This window comes from Macaca thibetana, chromosome X (assembly GCF_024542745.1).
Source record: "Macaca thibetana thibetana isolate TM-01 chromosome X, ASM2454274v1, whole genome shotgun sequence".
Lineage (NCBI taxonomy): Eukaryota > Metazoa > Chordata > Mammalia > Primates > Cercopithecidae > Macaca > Macaca thibetana.
The window spans coordinates 104,377,619-104,399,919 of NC_065598.1; the positions used below are offsets into that span (position 1 = coordinate 104,377,619).

Consider the following 22,301-nt stretch of genomic DNA (forward strand, 5'->3'; position numbering starts at 1 on the left):
CTAGGAGAGTGGGGGAGCTCAAGTTCTGCTTATGCACTCTTGAATGTAATCCTTCCTGCCAGTGAGTTCTGATGATTTGTCTAAGCAGCCACAGACTACGGCTACTGTTCCAGGAATTCAAATCCCATTAAGATGTAAACCCCCAAAGGGGTATACAAAATCAGATGGACTGAGAAGCACACGTGTGCCTATTTGTCTTTGAGGGGCTGTTTGGATGAATAAAGTATATTTGGACTATGCCCTGACAAATATAGATTGCCCCCTTGAAGTGAGGATTAAAGTTTATGTATATATACATATGTATATATGGGTATGTAAATATACACTGATCCTAAAATGGTCGCTGTTGTAGATAGTTTCTAACAGTTTCTAATAATAAAGGCAGTCTAATTACACTTTCCTATTGTGACATAGATATTGTTTTACAAAATACCCCCTAGGTGCATCAAGTGAAGTCAAGCTTTACAATAAACTATTGTCTGTATATAGACAATCCATGTACCTTGTAGATTTTGCACACCATTTGTGACTTGCTTTCCTATCCTGTGGCCCATGTGATCCCACAGATGCCGTCTTTGGACAGGCACTGGTCTCTAAGTCTTACTCTTACTGCCCTTCTGCATGGCAAGGGTGATTTGGTAAAGAAAGAATCAGGGGTAGGGGCCAATTATTTTTCTAGAGTTCTTTTAAACTTTTGGTTTCTAATAAGGCAGGCATTATAATTTGCTAATAAATTATTGATATTCAATCCATCTTTTCTTCTATATTCCATCAGTGCAAGCATACTTTCTTGTCTGTGACGAGTTTATTTTCCATGTACTCACAGTTGCCTTCCGAGTGGTTAAAAATAAGAAAATGAAAAGGGAGTCATTTAAAGGGCAAGAGTAAGTGTCAAGGGAAGGAGACAGAAAAAAAAAAAAAAAAAAAAAGTAAATGATCACCTCAACCTCCTTGAGTAGTTGCTTCAATAAAGGATTCACTCATTATCCAAGGTCTGCATGAAAATTTAGGTAAGTCATTTTATAAATTGCTCTACACTAGTATCACCTCCACATTTGAAAAATCAAGAGTTGACTTTACTGACTCTATTGAAAAGCCTCATGTTTCTAGGCAAAGTACCTTTAACCCAAACCCTAAAATACCCCATTTGTTTCATTCTGAAAAATGCAGTCAATCCTACTACAAAGCAGGAAAATATATTTATAATAAAGCAGAGACAATAGTAATAAAAATGAATCTCCACAGGAATAATTTACATGAACACATTTATTGTGAGTAGCTCTATGGAAAGGCAAGTCAGATATATATAGATATACATATATATATAAACACTATACACAGTTGCAAAGTCATCTCCCAAAACCGCAAACGAGATGTTTACAAAGAAAAGAAAGTACAAGAGTATTTACAAAGGAAGACAAAGCCAAAGCAACTCAAAACATATCTGTGAAGCAGAAATAGCAGATGTAATTAGCTGGTGGAACTGTAAAGTTTCAGTTTTTAACGACCAAGTGACTATGCCTGATACCAAATTAAATGTAGAGGTCACAAAAAAAAAAAAAAAAAAAAAAAAAAAAGAAAATTCCATCATCGTTTTTTCTTAACAGCAGCATGAACTGATAGCTGGAAGGTAAGTGATATGTTGGTAAACATATTCCTTAAAGATTCTTCCAGCATAATACTGAATAAATTAATTGTCTGTAAACTAATAAATAATGACAAAAAGATTGCATTTGTTATGCAGTACCTGTGACTATGTGTACCTGTTACTATTTGTATAACACATACTACTGTGTATGAGGTTTCTCATTCATTTATTCAGCAACTGTTACATCTGTGCTGTACCCTCTTTACCCTGTCTGCTGGCAGCTTCTGAACCTAATATGCAAATAAAGTGATATAGCATTTTCCCCCAAGTAATCTTTTTTCCCACAATTCTGAACAATTATTACTTAACTTACTTGAAAATAAAATGGTGACAGAAGGCTTGAAAAAAGGCTGCCTAAAGAGCACATTGTTATCATAATGAACAAAAGCCACACTGCGTTATTTGATTAGGTTGGAAAAAGAGAAGAGTCTGAAGGAACTGAAGAAGTTGATGCCCTAGCAGTGACCAGTAACTGGAACAATGACAGATCTCGTAGCCACATCCTCTCCTCAGCACAATTTACAAGGGGAAAAAAGAGCCCACCATCCCTTTGGTTGGTAGGCAAGGAAAAACAGAAGTCAGCTCGGTTCTTTGGAAAAGTTAGTTTAGCAACATGTACTATATAAGCTTGCTTGAAGATAGAAGTACACATTCAAAGACATCAAAACCAAGTAGTGAAAAACTTTAGATAAATATTACACTACTTCAAAGTTGCACATTAAATGCGAAGCAAATTTCATTTTAACAGTTCACACACAACAGGTACATCTACAATCACATGTACACAGGTACACAAAGGTGTACATAAACACGAATACGCACACACACTAGTGCTCACACACACACAGACACTCAAACACTCACACCCATCTGTGATATGATGAGGTTTGCCAATGATGGTACAGCAAGCCAAGATTTGTGTGCCACCACGAAACAAAGCTCTAAGCAAGCTTCAAGACCTTTGTACCTATTCTTGTGGTCACCACCTTGTTAGTGTCATGTTCTCAAAGGTCCAGGTTCCTAAAATCTTAATTCAGTTTACATCAGAGGCAAGCAAAAATAGAACGGGGAGGAGCTTGCTCTGATTTTTTTTTTTAATTTGGTACATCTTATATTGGCTCAATATCCAGAAGGAAACAAGGCCTTATAAGAGGTTCCTTTTGGCTTAAGTTTTCATCAGAATATTGATTGATAAGTAAACACTAATTTCTTGAATATGGGAAACTGATCTCTTTATAGTAGCCATGGGCATAGGAGGGAGAGTGTGCATTGGGGAAAATGGAGAAATAATAAGAAAAAGTAGAATAGAGGTTGAAAGTGGGGAGAGGCCCAGAGAAGCAGGGAGGGGCCTTGGGAAGAGACTTTTGAAGAGCCTTGCTTCTTTTAGGAGGTAAATGTAGGTTTCACAATAAATGAAAAATAGTAGGTTTGGAAATACTCAGTCGATTTTCAGGCAGAACATCATAGTGTTGTATGTGAACAAATAGCTGTTTCTCAGTTCTGCCTTTAAAATGTTGGAAATGCTCAATCAGGGTATCAGTTTCATTGACATTTAACATGAGCAGAATATTGCAGTTTTGCTAATGAGCAAAACTTTAAATAATCCGCCCTTTAGTCCTGCCTGTAAAATATTGGTAATGTTCCATCAAGATATCAGTTCAGTTGACATTTAATTCATTGATCAAGAAATGTTTTGTGTGTGTAATACTCGGAAAAAAGATTCCAGATCATACCTACCTTCCCATTATGACAGCTTTTTTTTCTTTATGTGCTGGTTTAAAGGTTTTTCAACTTCAAAATTGAATCTAAATATTTTACATTATTAAAATTAGCATTGACCAAATTTATACATATTCTAAGTAACTTTTTTTAAAGAGGGAAAGAGTTATGAGATGCTCACTCATATAGTATCTGTTCCCTTTCAAAGGGACATATTGGGGAGGAATACCAGAAAACAAAAACAAAGCACAATGTAAATATTGTTAATTAGAAATCACTGGATCCATAAGCAGCAGTACGAATGATCTGCATTAATAGGATCATTCAATTGCCAGAGTCCACTTGTAGGCTTGTAGAAATTTGGGTTGCTTTCTACTCAGAAGCCTCTGAGTTTTCTTTCCTTTAGGCAGATCTGGAGTAGATGAAGATAAAATTCCATAAGCATCACTTTTCTTCTAAAATGTGTTTTTGCGGCAATATAATCACTCTAGGAAAAAGATGATAAAACAAAAGTTACTTGCAGAATTAATGTGGAGAGCTGTCACCCCCACCCTGTTTTAAAACAAAACAACACAACACAAAACAAAATCTAACTAGAAGTTTTTGAGAGATATATAGAGGAGACTGCCTGGGCATGGACATGGTTAATCAACTCTGCTGGCTGCCTGTGAGGAATATCAGCTGGGCAAAGACACAAGGGCAGTTATTCCTCTTGCCCCCAGGCTGCCACTCTGACATTTCTGGTGGACAGCATCTTTGCACGTGCGTGCACTGTTCTACTTTCTTCCAGTGGAGCCCACAAGTGAGCCAGGCATTGTGCAGAGAAACAGATTTTTTTCTTCTTCTTCTACATGTTTGACTATGCCTTCACCAGGTTATATGGCACAAGTCATAGGATTTAAGTACAGCCTTGGAGATGGTCTCTAGACTCAATCATTGAATTTCTTCTCATAGAACAAAGTCATACCTGCAAAGGAGACTTGAAATTCCCATCTGTTTAATAAAAGAAAAAAGTTCCAGCATTATTCTCTTGGCTTTCTGCTTTTGAGTGGGTGCATAATGGGGAGTATGGCAGGGGTTGTGGATCAGATACACAGAAGAAGGTGCTGGACCAGGGAAGGGACAGGAATAAATGATCAGCAAATTGATTATAGGATGCCAGTGTTACCTTAAGATCAGGTCCCCACAAAGTACCAAGTATTCTATTTTATATGAGACATCCTAAAAGAATCCATGGAAAACATCCTCCAGAGTGGGCTTCAAGTACAAGATTGTGTATTAAACTGGAAATATACATTTTAAGTATTCATTTTCTTATCAAAGGTTTTACAATTTTTTTAAAGAGATGAGGTCTCACTATGGTACCCAGGGTGAAGAGCAGTGGCATGATTATGGCTCACTGCAGCCCCACCCAGACTCCTGGGCTCCAGGATTTTAAAAATGTAACAAAGTTGCAGCTGGATAAAGCACTGAGTGGGAAGAGTACATTTCCCTCTTACTACTTGTGTCTCTTCATCAAGATTCAATGTATAGGTTTGTTCTTGCAGATTAGAAGGTTAAAAAAAATGCCAGCCATGGTGGCTCATGCCTATAATCCCAGCACTTTGGGAGGCCAAGGCAGGTGGATCCCTTGAAGCTAGGAATTCAAGAACAGCCTGGGCAACATGATGAAACCCTGTCACGCCACTGCAGTCCAGCCTGGGTGACAGAGTGAGGCCCTGTCTCAAAAAAATGCCATAGATTAGTAAAGATATTAAGTTTTCCTGTCAGCCTTGGGTTTAGGAAATTTTACATTTTATGTATCTAGTTGTACACAGGAAGAAAGGAGTCTGTGATAACCACAGTTAACTGTGAGACTGCATATTAGTAACTGTTATTTGCTGCAAAATTAGGCTAGACCAGTATTACAGAGTGTTATCAGATATTAGCTACATTTTAAGATAGATATTTAAGGTTAGAAAGGTATTTCACCTAGTTTAGTTTACTATTTTGTTTTAGTACCAAAAATATCTTCATGTGTCCATATATAGCACATTGCATGTGCTTTAAAAGGGACTTCTTGCTGTCTTATATGATATACTGGATTTCATATATATTTTTCCAGAAACCTGCAAATTAAGCTCCATATAACTACCCTATTGGCATTATACTAAGATTAGGAACATTTGCTGTTATTGGAGTTGTTTTTCTTTCTTTTTTCCCTTTTTTAAATGACAGAATCTCTACTAAAATTTGATTCATATTGCCATTGCTTTCCTATAACACCTACACCAGCATTAAGTGAATGCTTGATAACTTAATAAAAAGTGACAAATAATTGTGTAATTTCATGTTTACTTTACAAAATACATTTGTCAATTCTTGATTAACTATGCTAGTAGAAAGGAATAATGCTATCCAAAACAGGATAATCCCAAAATAATTTAACTTGCTTTTGAGATGCATTATGGGAACCTGAGCCACAGATTTGCCTTTATAATCCTATTTTACTTAGGCCAATATTAAAATGAGTTTACATTCCCCGGGCACATTCCAAAGAACAGCGTAAGGAAGCAACTCAGAAGCTTGCTGGGTGGCAAAGGAAGGCAATTCCAGATTAAAACTTGATTGTGAACAGTCTGCAAAATGAATATTAAAGGGCTAACAGTCATACCTTAGATTTGTCTCCCGTTCATTTTTATGTGATTTCATCATCAGAAAGGTAAATGGTGATGCTTTTAATAATGTGGTCTGTTTTGGATGTATTATTCCCATTTGATACTGACAGGTTATAAATACTTACCTTATTGTATATTCTTATTTTCCCAATTAATCAAAGGTCTTTTAAACAACAAGTTAATTTCACCCCTTTTAATGGGTGGTATACTCTTCAAGTAATTTTTCTCTATAAGACAGAAAATCTCAGTGGATTCTGATGAGTCAAAATATTTCCCTACTCCTCCTACCAAAATCTGGCAGGGAACATTTTTTTCTCAAAAACAAATGAAGTCAACTTTTCTGTTTCAAGTTATATAATTATATAAATCTGAACATTAATCTTTAACATGCTAATAATGCACAGATGACTTCAATATCCCTGGAAATTTGTAGGGCGAGCCAAGAAGGCAGTTCCTCCAGGGTATTTCAGACCTCTTTATATGAATCGTAAATATGCCTCTACTACATTTTGAAGTCCGAAAGAGCAGTATTTCCTCTGCTCAGAGAAAGGTGAACCTATAACAATATATTGTTATTCTCTCATTCTCTTTTCTCCTTCTGCAACCTTATTCTCTTAGTTATCTTTTCAACTCCAATTTTCCTAGAGCTCAAAAATGGTTTTCAAGGGTTTTTGCAAATTTCTCACTCTGTTCATTAGACAACATGCTATCCCTGCATCCCTGCAATCAACTGGAGCTCACATAAGCAGGGGCACGCAAGTAAAGCACAAAAAAAAAAAAAAAAAAAAGGAAGCAAATAAAGATAAATTGAAGCATACATGCCAAAGATGAATGTATAATAATGCAATTATATTACTTAGCTTAGCATTGTCTCTGGAGTATACGTAGGTGTTTGTTTGTTTGTTTTTCCTCAATAGGAACAGATCATCATACTTTTCTGTGCCCTGTGATTGTAGTGGAGGATGATTCTCTAGGACTTGATAAAATTAAGTGCTATTTATTGCTCAAGGCTAAAAATTACTAATAATCGCAGCTAGTCTTCACAACAACAATTATACCAGACTATTATCTCCTTCATAGATCAGATGATGAAACACCTTTGTTCCCACAATGGCAATAGTTTTGGGACAGAATGGTCAAACGAATCTGTAAGGGAAATGTATGACACTTGTAAACCCCTAGCTCCTCAAAGGTCAGCTCACTCGTTTCACATCTGCGCCTTGTTAGCAGGCCCTGGGCCACTTATGCATGTGCATATTCCAGTCTTGAGTATCTGGATACAAACTCTATGGAGATCAGCTACAGGATTTTCATGGTAGGTCAGCTTCTCCACTACCTCCCAACACACACATGGGACACTTCACTCTGCTGCCCAGTTACTGCCAACTTAAAGAATGCAAGTTACTAGAATTCTAATATAGGCCGTTTCAAATTTACAAAACATATTTCAAGGTCACTGTTTAGTTGAAACTCAGAATAAATTATCTTATAGAAACAATGTCATAAATTAATGGTGGACAGGTTCATAGCTTTGTCTAGATATGCCTATATTTAACCTATGCAGCTCTTGAACTAACAGAGAACTATTTTGACTATACCCAGTCATCATTTCTGAGGGAAGATGTATATGAAGTTTCAGTTTGAGACTCCAGGAATATATGTCTTCCAGCCATGGCAATAGGAATTTTGTCCCCCAAACTCAACCAGCTGGAATAGTCGAAGGCAGGGTGACAGTGGAAGGGAAACTATGGTAAAAGCTGCAGCAACAATAAGGACTTCATCATGGAGGTGAGTGGGGGCACAGGACTTTAAGTGCGAGGACAAGGTTGGTATGCTTTCAAGACTGGGGGCATAACACTTTAAAAAGCAAGAGTGAAAATCACATTTGTTGGTCAGACTTTCAAGGGCCCCATAGGTACACATGTGAGCAATTTTCAAGACTGTGAGATAGAAACTTCACTGATATTCTCTCTAAGTTTCAAGTCTATAAGTAGGAAATTATTAATCATAGAAAGAAAAATTATATAAATTGTCAAAACTAGCTAAAGTGACTACAATTTACAGGGAATTAGATATTTGGTAAATCCAGAAGGTGTGGCTAGCATCACACATATTGTGATCAATCCAACCATGAAAATAGCTTTAAACATCAGCCCAGCTGCTTCTGTGCCAAGTGACAGTAGGGCAGGCAGCACAGCCTTGGCTCTGTGCAACAAGGATCCCCACAAGGAAGGTTGCCTCTGCAAGCTAAGTGCAAGAAGCCTGTGTACTGGGAGTGATCAACATCTGGAGAAGTAAGCCCTCTATGGGCCCTGCAGGACTCCCACAGTGGCCCTCTCCTTTTCAGCCAGCGAAAGAACAGGAAAGGGCATGTTTGCCCGAATTTAAGGGCACAAGTTTGGCAAAGGGCACATGAGGGTAAGACTCACAGAACACAACCAATGTAACCCTAACCAATAAGAAAGAGGTATCAGGAAGCTAAGAGAAAATAGCAGTAACTTTCTCATTCACTTAATAAGTATTTGAGTACGTTTTCCATTCTAAAAAGAATTAATTATTCAGCCAGAAGTTGAAAGGTACCCTCTAAAAATGCAAATCTAAAATAGTATATAATTTACACTAGAAAAATCTTTAAACATTCCTATTTCTCAAGTGTTGAATCTACTTTTCCAAAATAAGGTGGAAATGTGAGACCTGTAGCTACATTACCAATAATCAATGCAGAATTGCTAGAGAATATATTTTAAGTTCATATGGCAAGCACATTTTTCTTGGCAATTTTATCAATAGCTTTAAAATCAGCAATGTAATGGTTATGGCAAAAACTCAGTGCATTGTGATGTATTTATTTCATTATTATAAAAAGCAGTGTTTTAAATTTCTCATTTCTCATTCAAGACCAAGCAACATTTTCTAGTAAACGATCCTCACTATCTAAGAGTCTGGCAGCACCTCTTAGAGAAAATATACTGAAGGTTTTAATTAAGCATTTTACAAAAGCTATTTTCCAATACTGCCAATAAAACGTCTGGGCTATTTTTACATAATCTTAAAGCCTTAAAAAAGGTGCTAAATCAAAATGAACTTAATTGTAAACAGGGATTTTTATGTCCCAAGGAGAGAGTTTGATTTTCAAGGCTTCTAAAATCTACTTGCCTGACTGCCAAAAGCAAGTTTACTTTTTAAACAAATGAAGAACGTCTATTGCTACACTGCTTATTCTTCCACCTGTCTTACTTTATCCTGTTTTGCCTACTGTGCTGGTTTAGATTAGAATACCAAACTTTATAATGAAGGAAGAAATTAAATGAAAAGACTTTTTGCTATAACTCCCAAATGTCAATGAATTATTAGGAAAATCAAAGAAATCTAACTTCTAAAGAAATGAGCATTAATGGAAATTTACTGAATGCACCCTCAATTTACTTTCTTTCCTTTCCATGTTTCTGTGGGATCTAAATAGATACACACACTATTTGTGTTTGGGCAGTAAAGATTAACCAACTCCTCCCCAGATCAGATTTAAAACATTCAATTCCAGCACAAGTCAAATTCTTTTATTCTAAAAGCCAGGGCAAACAGTTCAATGTAATAAAATTACCCAAGTCCTGGAAGGTAGTCCACGGTTATAATGCTCTGAATGAATTACTTTCAACAAAATTTGCTACTATCAAGTGAAAGCAAACTTGTAATTTTTTCCCAATCATTACCCATGTAATAATCTGTCACCAATGGGAAAATAACAGACTACACACCTGATTAAAGGGAAGTGTCATGTGTTGGGTGGAGCACTGGACTTGAAATCAGATGTATGAGTTAGATTTTCAGCTCTGCCACTTACCTTTTTGATCTCAGGAAAATTCTCAACATGGGCTTCATTTCCAGTACTTACCGTCCATCAGTAAAATAATGAATGTGAATGTGCTTTGCAAACTATAAGGCAATCTGCAACTGGAAAGCATTTCCTCAATCAACAATTTGACAATTTAACAATAAACCCTTTTAAATCACATAAACTATTCCTTAGTTCTCCCTACACTCGTCAGCCACATCTATTCCCACAGGAAATTTTTTTTTTTTTGGTCACTCTGAGAAGCCTGAGTTTGTTCCCAAAACAGGGGATTAGGGAGAGAAAAAGAAAGTAAGAGATCTTGTTTGAATTTTTATACATGTATGATATTCTGGTGTGCTTAATTAAAGTTCTGGTGCTTGTTTGAAGTAGGTATTTTGCTAGTAGTTGAAATTTTTACCCTGAAAACATCACTCTTAGAATGAATGCAAATGAATAATGATTGTGAACAACTTTAGTTAACTTTAATTAAATGAGGTCCTCTTTAATTGTTACAGGTCAAATACCTCATTAGTCCAAACACTGTCCAATTTTGAGGGGTTGAATATTACCTAAAATAAGTGATCCATCAATGGTAGCCGGGAAATTTCTGCTATATGGAAATTTTATTATAATAAATTATAATTAAGTTCAATGGAATAAAAACAATGTGCTCTTAGTGCCTATAACTGATAGCAACAAGTTTGGCAGTAGTACACTCAAAAAAAGCATAAGATTGCTTCATGGTGATAACAGTGTCTAACACGCAAAAATTAATTAATTACTAAAGTTTTTTTTTTTGCTTTTTAATACCAAGTGCCCATCATAACATTACTAACTTGGCTGACCGGTTCTCTCACCCCTCCTAGAGCTGCCCTTTTATATCCTCCCAACTCTTGAATAAAAAACCGGGAAAATGTTCACCTCAAGTCATTTTGAACTATGAATTCTCTATCAGGTAAGGTAGAAAAAGAAGCAAATAGTCATACATAGGTTAACAGTCAAACTAAACTACATAAGAAACAACATTCTTCTCCTAAATGCTAATGCCTATGACCTATGTGTTTAAAATGTGAAGACTTCATCTTCAATAAATGATTAAAAAGTATTTCATTTATTAATACAGTCATGTCTAAGGTTATACTTCTGGGTGTTTCTTTCTAATCAACTTAAGTAAATTCCCTTAAGGCATTTACTTATATGCAATGTGACTGTAGGTAAATGGAATTATATACTAAATTTGTGTTACATGAGAACAGCTGTCTCACAGATTTATAGTCTCACTTAAATGGTAATCTATAAAGATCCCAACTCTGAACAATAATGTAAAGTATTTTAAATGCAAGTAAAGACTAACTGAAAAGTGAGCTTTTCAGATGGAGAATCTTAATTTAGGTTTGTTTTTCTAAATGTAATAATAACAGTAGCAACAATAACAATGGCAATAGCTATAAAATAATTCATGTATAGTACTTACTGTATGCCAGGCACTATTCTAAGCACTTGCCATCAATTAAAATGACTTTTTGAAATACATAACTTCTAACAAAGACGGTATTTGTTCCTCTGTCAAAGCGTTATGTTTTTGTTTCCTAACACGATTGTTTTTGTTTTAATGTTAGACAGGAAAATAGAGATCAGAAATGAGTGAAAATTATTCTACAGCTTTATGATTTAAAAAAAGGATCAGAATCATTCAGCTTGTTCTTAACACTTCACAGACAACATTCTACCATACAATTTACATTAAAATGGTAACCAAAGTCATTTCCTACAATGGTTTGTTTCACCACCATCAACACCACTACCACCACCACCACCACCAACCCCCCCAACCCCCACCATTCCTTTCATGTATTTCAGCAAATTATGTGCAGGAATCACTCTCAAGACTAATTATTTTGCAAGAAACTATATCAGTTTAAACTGCCGAAATTTCACTTCAGTATTAACCCAATGACACTAAAAATATCTTACATTTGCAAAGTGCTTTAACATTCCAAAGTGCTTCCACGTTGATTCTCTTATTTCAACCTAAGTACCTGCCTCCCTGTGAGATAGAACTTCCTTGCTGTAGTCACTCAATAAAGCTAGGAATTTCCTCAATAAACAATGCATTTACAGAACGTTAAATCCCCAAAATAGCTACAAAGTCATAAATCAGTAATTTATGCCAAAATAATGATCATGGTGTCTAGGTATTCCTTGGAAGTCAGAATTTATTCGAGGAACAGTAAGATTTCACTATTTTAAATCCTAAACTTCTTAGACCTCTATGAAAACTGGTCCTTTTGAAAGTACTACAGGGACACAGGCAACTATGTATCATCTACATCAAAAGTATAAATGGTGTCTTCAATAGTTAGACTCGAACAATAGCTTGAGATCAATTTTCAGGTATATTCTGCAGAATAAAGTAGATCTATTCTTGAGAATCTTATTATGGATTAAAGTCTTGGAAATGAAATTATATATTTTAAATGTACGATTATGGTAGCAGTGGTGATCATGTGTGTTTGTGTGTGTGTGTATGTGTGTGTGTTGGGGAGGGAACTCACAGTTTAAAAGAGGTCTGAATTGAATCTTTTGGCAAGCCAAAGCATCCTTTTGTTGTTTTAATGATCACTCTTTAATGTGTCCCTGCTGCAAATGTGAGTTTTTGTATAGCAAGTTTTCTATAGCAAGGAGAGAAAGGGGATGTGGGGGGGCTACACCTGCATTAAATAGGGAGCTTGTTAGGTGACTGTTGTGATCAGTCCCCGACTTGTTCTGCCTGATCAAGCACAGTGGGCAGAGATCCAATCACAAAAGCATTCCACAAAGCAAGCAAAGCAAAAATCTTCACTAAACTGACTACTGGAATGAAAACTGCCGAGGTCCATCCCTTCCCTTCACTGGGAAAGAAGCATATTCTACTAAAGAGGGAAGGCAGTTGAGACTATGGAGACATCATCTTCTGCAATCATCTCTTGAAAATGTTTCAAGACACACTGATGACAACACTGCACAATATTGTACACAGTAAAATACTCTAAGTCTTGTTTCCAAGTCTGACAGCTCCTACTCTTTCTTACTTCTTCCTTTGGAAAAGTAGCCCTTTAAAAACTTCCACCATTCCAGGGTAAGCTGCCCCTGGAGTCAGGTCTTCCTCCAGCCTTATCTTGCTTTCCTTGATTTCCCATAAGATATACGAATTAAAAGTTTTAACTGCTTTTTAAGCCTTTGAAATAATATTCATATCCTTTATCAAGTTGTCACCACATCCTCTTTTGGAAGGGTGGGGGGTTAAAAGAAGAAAATGAGGCACAGCAAATGTGACTTGCCTGTCATTACTAGTGACAGAGAAAAGGAACACTCAAGGTTTCTGGAATTTATCCTGTGTAAAAACAAAAAGAAAATCAACACACAAACATATTCCCGAGCCAAATACTGTCTTCTTTTAATCACCTCTTGGTTTGGATTGTTTATGTTTTGTTCTCCCCAGACATTCACGTTAACAATTGAGATTTAACTTTCTTGGTAAATCACAACAAACTAGCATAACAATGACTGCTCTTTAAAAAGTAACTTTCGGAGGAGAAAAATATCCTCCCCAAACACAAATAGTTGATTGTTACTGCTTAATAGTCTGTGCTCTTATTAAATTCCCACACTTAAATATGGGCATTTGCAGAAGAGCAACTTTTAATTGTTGATTTGAAAATTAGTTGGTGGAACCCAATTTACGACACCTGCTTTACATTATCGTTAAATGATGAGGAAGGATGTTTGAAAGTATCCTTATGTTATATGTCTGCGTTTTAACTACTCCTAAAAAAGTAGAACCAATGTTTAAATGATAATCAGTTCTGTCCAGATAAAGAAATTGATTAGATAAAAACAAATTTTTGCAAAGATCAAAAAGGCATTGTGTGAATAATTAAAACTGAATTCTATCCTCCATGTCGAATAGCACCAGTTAATGAAATATTATCCCTAACACTGTAGACTGTAGCACATCGAATCATTAGACAATGACCATTCTCTTTAGGGAAATTAATTCTAAAATTACCGACCTCTTTTGGGAGAGTCGAACTGGTTATCAGGTCTGGTAAAATCCATTCTCACGTAAGTGTCGTCGTCGTCGTCAGTATCTTCTCTCTCCGGGGGTCTTGGCACCCGGCGACTGCGAGGTGGTGGTTCGGGAGCGGCAGCTGCAGCGGCAGCCCCGCCAGCCTGGTTCTCACCTCTGGCAAGGTTTGCAGATGGGTTGTGGGCTCCGGGGTTCGAGCCACCGGCAACGTCTTGGGCTCCCCTTACTGCTTCGGTATCAGCAGCATTAGCAACAGGTTGAAACCAGCGGGCAGAGGCGGAGTCAAATCCAGCAGCGGCGGCTGCTGCGCCGATGCCCCGGGCTACGGCGAGCGCGGAGGCCGCAGCTACAACTTGGCTGACCGCTAAAGTCGGCTCCGCAGCCGAAGTAACCGCCGGGACTGAGGATGGGGAAAGGTCTCTCTCGAGGCTGTCTGTTGGAAAAGCAGAGACAGCGGCTCTGGCTGCTGCAAAGAAACTTTGAGAACGACTTTGTGGGCGTCTTCTCTCCTGCTCTTCCTCCTGCAGCAGCCTAGCTACAGGTGGTGGTTCAGAACATCGGCTGGGGGAGAGAGAAATATCCATACAGCACTCAGAAAATGGGTCGACCACATAGATTCGACCTGTTTCAGCATCGTAGCGAATGGCACTGTCAGCAAGAGGCATGACTGGTGTCATTGCTGAGTTGAAAATTACTTCAATGTAGTCACCCTCTTCCTCATTAGCATTGCTACCTGTAGCACTCAGGGGAAGGGGAGGAAGTGGCCACCTAGCACTGTCCAGAGATAAGGGGTTGGCACGTGGTATAGCTCTGAAAAGATCGGAGAAGTCGTTTGCTGGATTTGGAAATAGTACTCCAAACTCAACATTCACATAATTAGAAAAGGCTGACTGTCTGGGGTCAGCAATTATGCCCCACGAACCTGGTAGTCCTTGAGTAGAGGGAGCTGGTGTATTGCTCTCTCTTTTAGCGAAGTCGATGTTGACGTAGTCAGGAGAGCTGTCAGCTTCTCTCTGTTCACGTGTGGGCTTTTGTGGTTTTGGCTTGATTTTATATCCTTTTGCAATAAAAGAAAGTCGGTTAGGTCTCTTAGCCTTATTCTTTAGGGACCCATCATCCCAAGGCTTTGAAGGTGATCCCCCATCTCCAGGCTTTGAGAATGATCCCTCACCTGAAGGCTTTGAAGCTGCATCTTTGGGGCCCCAGTTATAGGAGACTTCTTTGTCTAGGCCCCTCCCCAGGAACTTTCCAGGTAACATTGGCACATACTCACTGTTGTCACTCTGTCCCAAAGGTGAGCTCTGAAAAGGGTTTGGTAGAGAGAAGTAGGAGCTCCAACTTTTGGAGGAAGAGCCACCCTGAGGATTTCTGGGGTTTTTTGGAATTGCACCGGCTCCAGGAGCCATAAACATGTAGTCACTCTCACTGTCATTGTCCTTTGAGTCATCCTCTTTATTAGTATCAGGTGCTTTTGGAGGACTGGGAGCAGGTGGTGGGCTCACTCTGGGAAACATCATCATGTACCCTCCTGAATCTTCAAAAGGGGATCGAGAGTGGCGCTTTTTTGAAGCAGAGACATTTTGAGGAGCCATTGGCATATAATCACTGGAGCTTACAAGAGGGGCAGCCACCCCTGGCCTCATTGGCACGTATGGGTCATCCTCATCTTCATCAAAAGCTCTGGCTCTGTGGGGACCTCGAGCTGCACCTTCTGGGATCTCTGCATCTTTCACTTCTTTGGCTTCTTTGCGCTCTTTTGTGGCTCCTCTGTCAGCACAAAAATAAAGTCGGAATCTTCCCCCAGACTTCCCTTTTCCACCAGTTGCTCCAGCTGGTGGGGGCGGAGGAGGAGGTGGTGGAGGTGGTGGCATGTGCTGTTGCTTGCTTTGAGTTAATTTGCCAAAATAGGATCTTTTCTTCAGAGATTTTCCACGTTCACCATCAGCATCGGATCCTTTCCCACTTCCTGAGCCTTTGCCCCCTCCAGAGTTCTTGCCACCACCTGAGCCATGCCCACCTCCAGGTCTCTGGCCACCACCTGAACCTTGCCCACCTGCGGTGCCGTGGCCATCTCCAGAGCACTGGTTTCCTCCTGAGCCCTGGCCATTTGAGCCCTGGCCACCACTTGAGCCCTGACCACTTCGGGATCCCTGTCCCTCGCCTGAACACTGGTTTCCTCCCGAGCTATGGCTACTGGAGCCTTGGCCACTTGAGCCCTGGCCACCTCCTGAGCCCCGGCCATTTCCTGAGCCCCAATTGTTCATGGGCATGTAGTCGCCTCCGCTTCCTTCCTGATCTTCTTTGCCCTGGGGATTGCCTTCCTCCCCAGAGTTGCCAGAGCCAGAGCCAGACACTTCAGAAGACAGGCAAGCTCCATTGTTCGGGGCTTCTGCAGGGTGCGGGGGACGTGCTGGGCTGGGTGCTAAGCGGTGAAAAAAGCTGGCCGGCACTGAACTCGCTCTCCTTGACCTGCGCCCTCTGGGCAGGTGCAGTCTTCCTCGCCTGGAGTGGGGCACAGGCTCGCTGGGTGTTAGGAAACGCCTGGTGAAAAGCATCTCGTCTTCCCCGTCGCCGATGGCCCTGAGGTGGCAACACTGCTCAAAGCGGGACCTTCTGAGCCAGCCTCCCGGCTCGAGCGGCAGCAAGCCCAGGTGCCTCCTAGCGGACAGCAGGGTTAACAGGTGGGCGCCGATGCTGATGCTGTAGCTGCGGCAGCGGGCTCTGTATTCGTCTGCACACAAGGCTCTCATCTTCTCCAAAAACAGCTCATGCATGTTTTGGGCAACCACACAGTCATCGACCTGCATCCAGAGCTCTCCCGGACCGATGACGGTGGACCTGCCTACTTCCAAGAAGAAATACTGCTCCGAGTGTCCACAGCGACGGATGCTCAGGAGCTGGACGACCACGCTGGCCACTTCGGTGTTCAGTCTCACAAACACAACCTCCTCGTCGGTTAGACACAGCCGGAACACGCCGCTCAGCTCTTTTCTGTGCCCCAGCCCCCTGGGTTTGACTATTACCTGCCACACATCTTTATAGAAGGGTGGCTCCGCTGCCGCTGCCGCCGCCAGCGCGGCCGGCTCTCCGTCCGGCTGCGCGCGGAGCGTGCCGCAGCGGCGGCGCTTGCTCTCGAGGATGAGGCGGCTGAGCAGCAAGTACCAGCTTTCCTGCTCCGACTCGTTCTCGGCCACCATCGCGAAGTACTCGTCCTGGGTGAAAAGGGCAATGAGGTGTCGGTACCTTGCATCTGCTCTCTGGCTCACGGAAAAGCACTGGTATAGGATGATCACGCGTCGCGGTGGAATGAGCCGGGGGATCGCGGCGCCAGAGGCGGCCGCCGCTGCTGCAGCCGCCGCGGCGCGGACACTGTGCCGGAACTTCCTGGCATTTTCGTAGTATTCCAGGCGAGCTGGGGCGTCAGCAGTCTCGAGTTTGAGCACGAAGTAGCGCCTGTGCCCATGCTTCTGTTTCCGCAGGTAGCCGCGTTTGCAGACTTCCTCCCCGACGGGGAGGTCCTCCTCGTCGGACTCGGAGTCTGACCGGGAGCCAGTGGCCGTGGAGAGCCACATGGCTCCCGGACAAGACGACCCGGTCCCAATGAGTGCGGTCGGGGTTCCCGAGGAAAGAAGCGGGGTGGTCACCACTGCTGCTAGAGCTGCCGCTGCTGCCGCTGCTGCACCTCTTAGTCTTCTTGTCGCTTGGTCGCGAGTGAAGGAGCAACTCGCCATGGTGATGCACGATGGTTTTAAGGTGAGCGAGGAGGAGGGGGAATTCAGGAAAGGGAGGGTTGAGGGAAGAGGCTGTCTACCCCCGTTTGCCCGCCCCAGCCCCCTCCTGCCTTGGCCCGCGCCCCCGCCCACTCCACTCTAAGCGCACGACAGCGGGCAAAACAACACGTGACCGAAGCCTCACGCGGCGGCCGCTGCGGATCCTGCTACCGGCGCAATGGAGGGGCGCGAGCGGCCACCAGTAGAGGTGTGCAAGGGAGGAGGCGGCGGGCTTGGGAGGCGGAGCCATCTCCAGCTGTGCCAACACCCTCCCGGTGAATCTCCAGGCCTGTGGGCCAAGAGAGGACTAAGAGGAGGAGGCGGGGCTCTCTGGCCAAGCAGATTCTACCCGGGAGTCGAGGAAGGCATGAGCGGGCGGGAGAAGGCCTGGAGGGGCAGAGGAGAAAGCGGTCGGCTATCAGGGCTGGGAGAGGGCGCCACAGTCGGGGCCCCATTGGTGGGAGGTGGTGGGGGGGGGGCGCGGAGCGCAAGCAGTGCCGGCGGCGCCGGGGTGCAGAGCCCGCACAGTCGCCGGACGGTTTGTTTGTTTATTTGGGAAGCGGGAGCCAGGTGAAACTGTTGCAAGGCTCTGATTGGCTGGAATAGGAGCCAATGGGAGGGTCCGGCAAGAAGGCAGTCCCGAATTCATTAGTTTGGCGGGAGGGAGGGGTGAGAGGGGAGAGGGGGCGTGGCTGGGGTCCCAAAGTGGCTTCGCTGTCGGCTTGTGGCGCTCTCAGGCGGTAAACAACCTTACGCAAATAGCTGTTAATGGTGGTGGTAAACTCGTGCAAATCCCAGAGCCATGGTGACCCGGGACGGAGTCGGGTGCCCTGGTATTCCCTGTCAATCACATAAATTCTCTGTTCCTGTCACAGTCTGGTTTATTCTTTCCAGTCGCTCACGGCGGCTGGTCGAGCTTCTTGGGAAAAAGTGTCGGCACCCCTTGAAAGCGGGTTGATGACCCGGGCGCTCAGACCCGCTTCCCACCGCGCTGCAGGCACTCCCGAGCCCGCTCCACCCCTGACGAAGCCCGCGACTCTAAGGCACACGAATAACCACGATGAATTCAAAATGAACATGATCTTTATTAATCAGAATGCACTTCTAGCCCACGAAACACAGGTTCCCTAAATACAGTGTTTCTGCCTATTTGATTAACGATGACTACGAAAGCACAAATTTGGGGGCCTGCAATGTATACAGCCATATTGGAAAAGATTGGACTCGATTCTTACTGAAATAACCAGTGTTGGGCTGTGAGGTATTTTTCTGTGGGAAATGCTTTGGAAGGTGCCTTTAAAAGAATCTCAAAATATTGCTTTCCTTTCCTTGAGCGAGACCGAAAAACTTTAGAAAAAGAAAAGCTCATACCTAGAACAAAGGACCACGCTGAATGCATATTCTAGAGCGCATTTCACATCCCTCGCGTCAACAAGAAGAAGGTGAGGAGCTTTGATGCATTTCAGTCTACAAGTTGACATCACAAAAGTAAGAGCTGCTGCCTCCCTAATTTCTGGAAAAACTGCCAGAGTGTAAGTGCAACCTCCTGAAGTCTCTCTCTCTCTCTGTCTCCCCCTTTCTCTCTCTCTCTCTCCCCCCCGCCCCCCTCTCTCCCTCACCACCCCAGTTATTTCTTGACTAGGATTTTAGACTCCTCTCCCTCTCTCCCCCACCACCCCAGTTATTCCTTGACTAGGATTTCAGACTCTTAATGGTGGAGATGGGTCGTGAATTATCAAAGGAGTGACCACGTTTGCAAAGAGGAATGGAGGGACAGGAGGAAATAACAGCATTTCTCTCTGAAAGAATGGAATGTCAGTTCACCCTTGCTCTAGGGTTGATACGGCAAAGGGTACTATTTTATAAAATCCCACAGTAAACTAGGCAATGTGTATATCATAAAAATAAACCGTATCTCTGCCCTCTTAAGAATTTGCTCTCTGTTAGAAACAGAACACACGTATTTGAATAAATGGCTCCTTTTTGATGCTATAATTTAAGAGAAAGAAAAATTGGTTTTGGTTGTCCCCCAGATATTACAAACATTCAATAACATTCCCTCTGCTGCAAATGGTTTATAAGTGCAATATATTCACAGGTGCCGGAAGCAGCCGTGGTTTCGGAAGGGAGCTAGAGGCAGAACCAGAGTGGATGCTGAGAGCCCTGTCTGTGACTGTTACATATTTCAGCTGCGTAGTCACATACATACAAGATTCCCTGCATTTATAACCAAAATGATAACAAATGCTCTCATTTGGGATTTTGTTTGATAGTCATTAGGATATTTTATAAGTCTTTCCAAGCACAAGGTTCTTCTCTTTTTTTTTTTTTAAAGAGAAATGTGACAAATAAGGCAACACATTTGAAAGTGCTTTGACTAATAACATGACATTGAAAATATCAAAATGAATATTAAAACAAATGGGAAAATACTGGAGATTTTTTAATCCTCATGTCCTTTTTCCTGTACATATAGAGTTTTTACAAAGAGCAGTAGGCTTACAATTTATATAATTTTGCATCCTGTTCTTTTCACTTAACATTATACAATATTTTCCCATATTATTATGCATCAGCCTAAATATCATTTAAAAGCAACATGTTATCCAACACAATTAATGTATATTAATGTAATTAATCATCTACTTTGGGGCATTTGTTTTCATTTTTTTCAGTATTATAAATAACATGTCAATGAATATCTTGTATCTACAGCCTTTTAAAATTCCCATTGGGTAAAAACTGAGCACTGGAATTAGTAGGCTAAAAGATATGAATATTTAATACATTATTTTTCAAAAATATCATATTAGTTTACACTGTCACCAGACTGATTGTCACTTTGGACATTCTTATTTTTAAAAAATCAGAGATAAGATGAGTGAAATGGTATTCCACTATTCTTTTTTTTTTTTTTTTTGAGATGGAGTCTTATCCTATCACCCAGGCTGAAGTGCAATGGCGTGATCTCAGCTCACTGCAACCTCGGCCTCCTGGGTTCAAGCAATTCTCCTGCCTCAGCCTCCCAAGTAGCTGGGATTACAGGTGCCCACCACCATGCTCAGCTACTTTTTGTATTTTTAGTAGAGAAGGGTTTTCACCATGTTGGCCAGACTGGTCTCGAACTCCTGACCTCGTGATCCACCTGCCTCAGCCTCCCAAAGTGCTGGGATTACAGGCCTGAGCCACCGTGCCCGGCCTGCACTATTCTTTCAATGTGCATTTTTTTTTTTTTTTACTAGTGAGATGAAACATTTATATATATTTACTGACATTGTATTATTTCCTATAATGTGTTCTTTGTGTTGTCTATTGTATTCTTAGTATTTTCTTCTTATGTTTAACTTGTTTACATAATAAATACATTAAAACTCTGTGGTATTTGTTGCAAGTTTTTTTTTTTCCTACTCTGTTGACTTTAAAAATCACATTTAACCTGATTCTCTTCTGTTTTGAAAGATATGTAAATTTGGCACAATGTGGTTTGTAACACAGTTTGAAAGGGAGCTGTTGATACAAATGTCACCATGGTCACTTTTAAACTTCTTTTAAAAGATCTCATATATTTCAGCTTATATGCTCTTTTAAAAGGAGAAATGTTTCTTCTCTTGTCAACAAATTATAAGAGAGCATCTAAACTAGTTAAATTTTATCACTCTGAAATAATACTTTATGAGACATTTTCTATTTTAAGGGGAAATATCAAGCATTAATCAATGTGTTAAAAAAAAGTGTGAAAATAATTTCTAAACTATTACAGTGAAAGATGAACAGTGCTGATCATTTTGTACCAAGGGTATATTATTTGGCTGCAGCAAAGTGGAATTAGAGCTATAGTGAGATGCTTCACAGAGGAATTTTACTTTGTATATTTCCTACAGTGGAAGATAATCTGGCAAGCATGAGTACTTGTAAACAGGGAGAATGTCTGACTAGAACATTATTTTCTTCCTATAGGTCAACCAAGCCTTCTCAGTCCTAATGTTATCTCAACACTGAAGCTCTGTAGAGCAGACCAGCATTACTGAATTGTACCAGATGCTAGAGCTTGTCGGACATATATTTAAATTTTCATTTTCCTGGACAACTTGATGATATAGAATAGTCATTTAGTTTAGGTCAGATTCTCATAGGCAAAGTAAAACAGATATCTAGATGGTTTAGGCAAAATATAGAGAATTTTTATTTGGCTTGAACTCACCAGATGGTGGCTTTAATGCTCTAGCCTCTTTTGGTTATAGATTCCTGTCTCTTATTTTTTTTTTTTTTTTTTTGGTTTTTGTTTTTATTGTAGGACAGTTTATCCCAGAAGGCTAAAGTTGCCTTGCATATTCATTTATTACAACTGTAAAGTTTGGAATCTGCACAAAGAGTCTGAAATACAGATTTTTAAAACAACAGATAATAAATAATAAGACTTAAAAAATAGTTCTTGTTTCAGTTTGCCAATTCAACTCAAGGGATAAAAAACAGAAGCATTGTAACTGGCATTTTACGCCTATAAACTAATGTAAATGGATAAATAGCCACAATATCTTTAACACCGATTCCAACTAATGAAGAAATATATGCCTTTAATGATGTGTGCTTTTAAAAGGAATTTCCT

The 22,301-nt window shown here is 40.8% G+C and overlaps 1 protein-coding gene across 1 annotated transcript; it reads right to left on the reverse strand.

The window, feature by feature from the left end:
• Positions 1-1,251: 1,251 nt before the first annotated feature.
• On the reverse strand, positions 1,252-17,722 carry IRS4 (insulin receptor substrate 4). The gene is made up of 2 exons (XM_050775833.1): positions 13,909-17,722; positions 1,252-3,854 (listed from the first exon to the last, which is right to left on the reverse strand). The coding sequence occupies exons 1-2, from the start codon at positions 17,654-17,656 to the stop codon at positions 3,850-3,852; spliced, it is 3,753 nt and encodes a 1,250-aa protein (XP_050631790.1). The 5' UTR covers positions 17,657-17,722; the 3' UTR covers positions 1,252-3,849.
• Between the last annotated feature and the right edge of the window lie 4,579 nt (positions 17,723-22,301).

Coding starts and splice junctions, on each gene's coding strand:
- IRS4 (XM_050775833.1), bottom strand. CDS start 17,656: ATGGCGAGTTGCTCCTTCACTCGCGACCAAGCGACAAGAAGACTAAGA.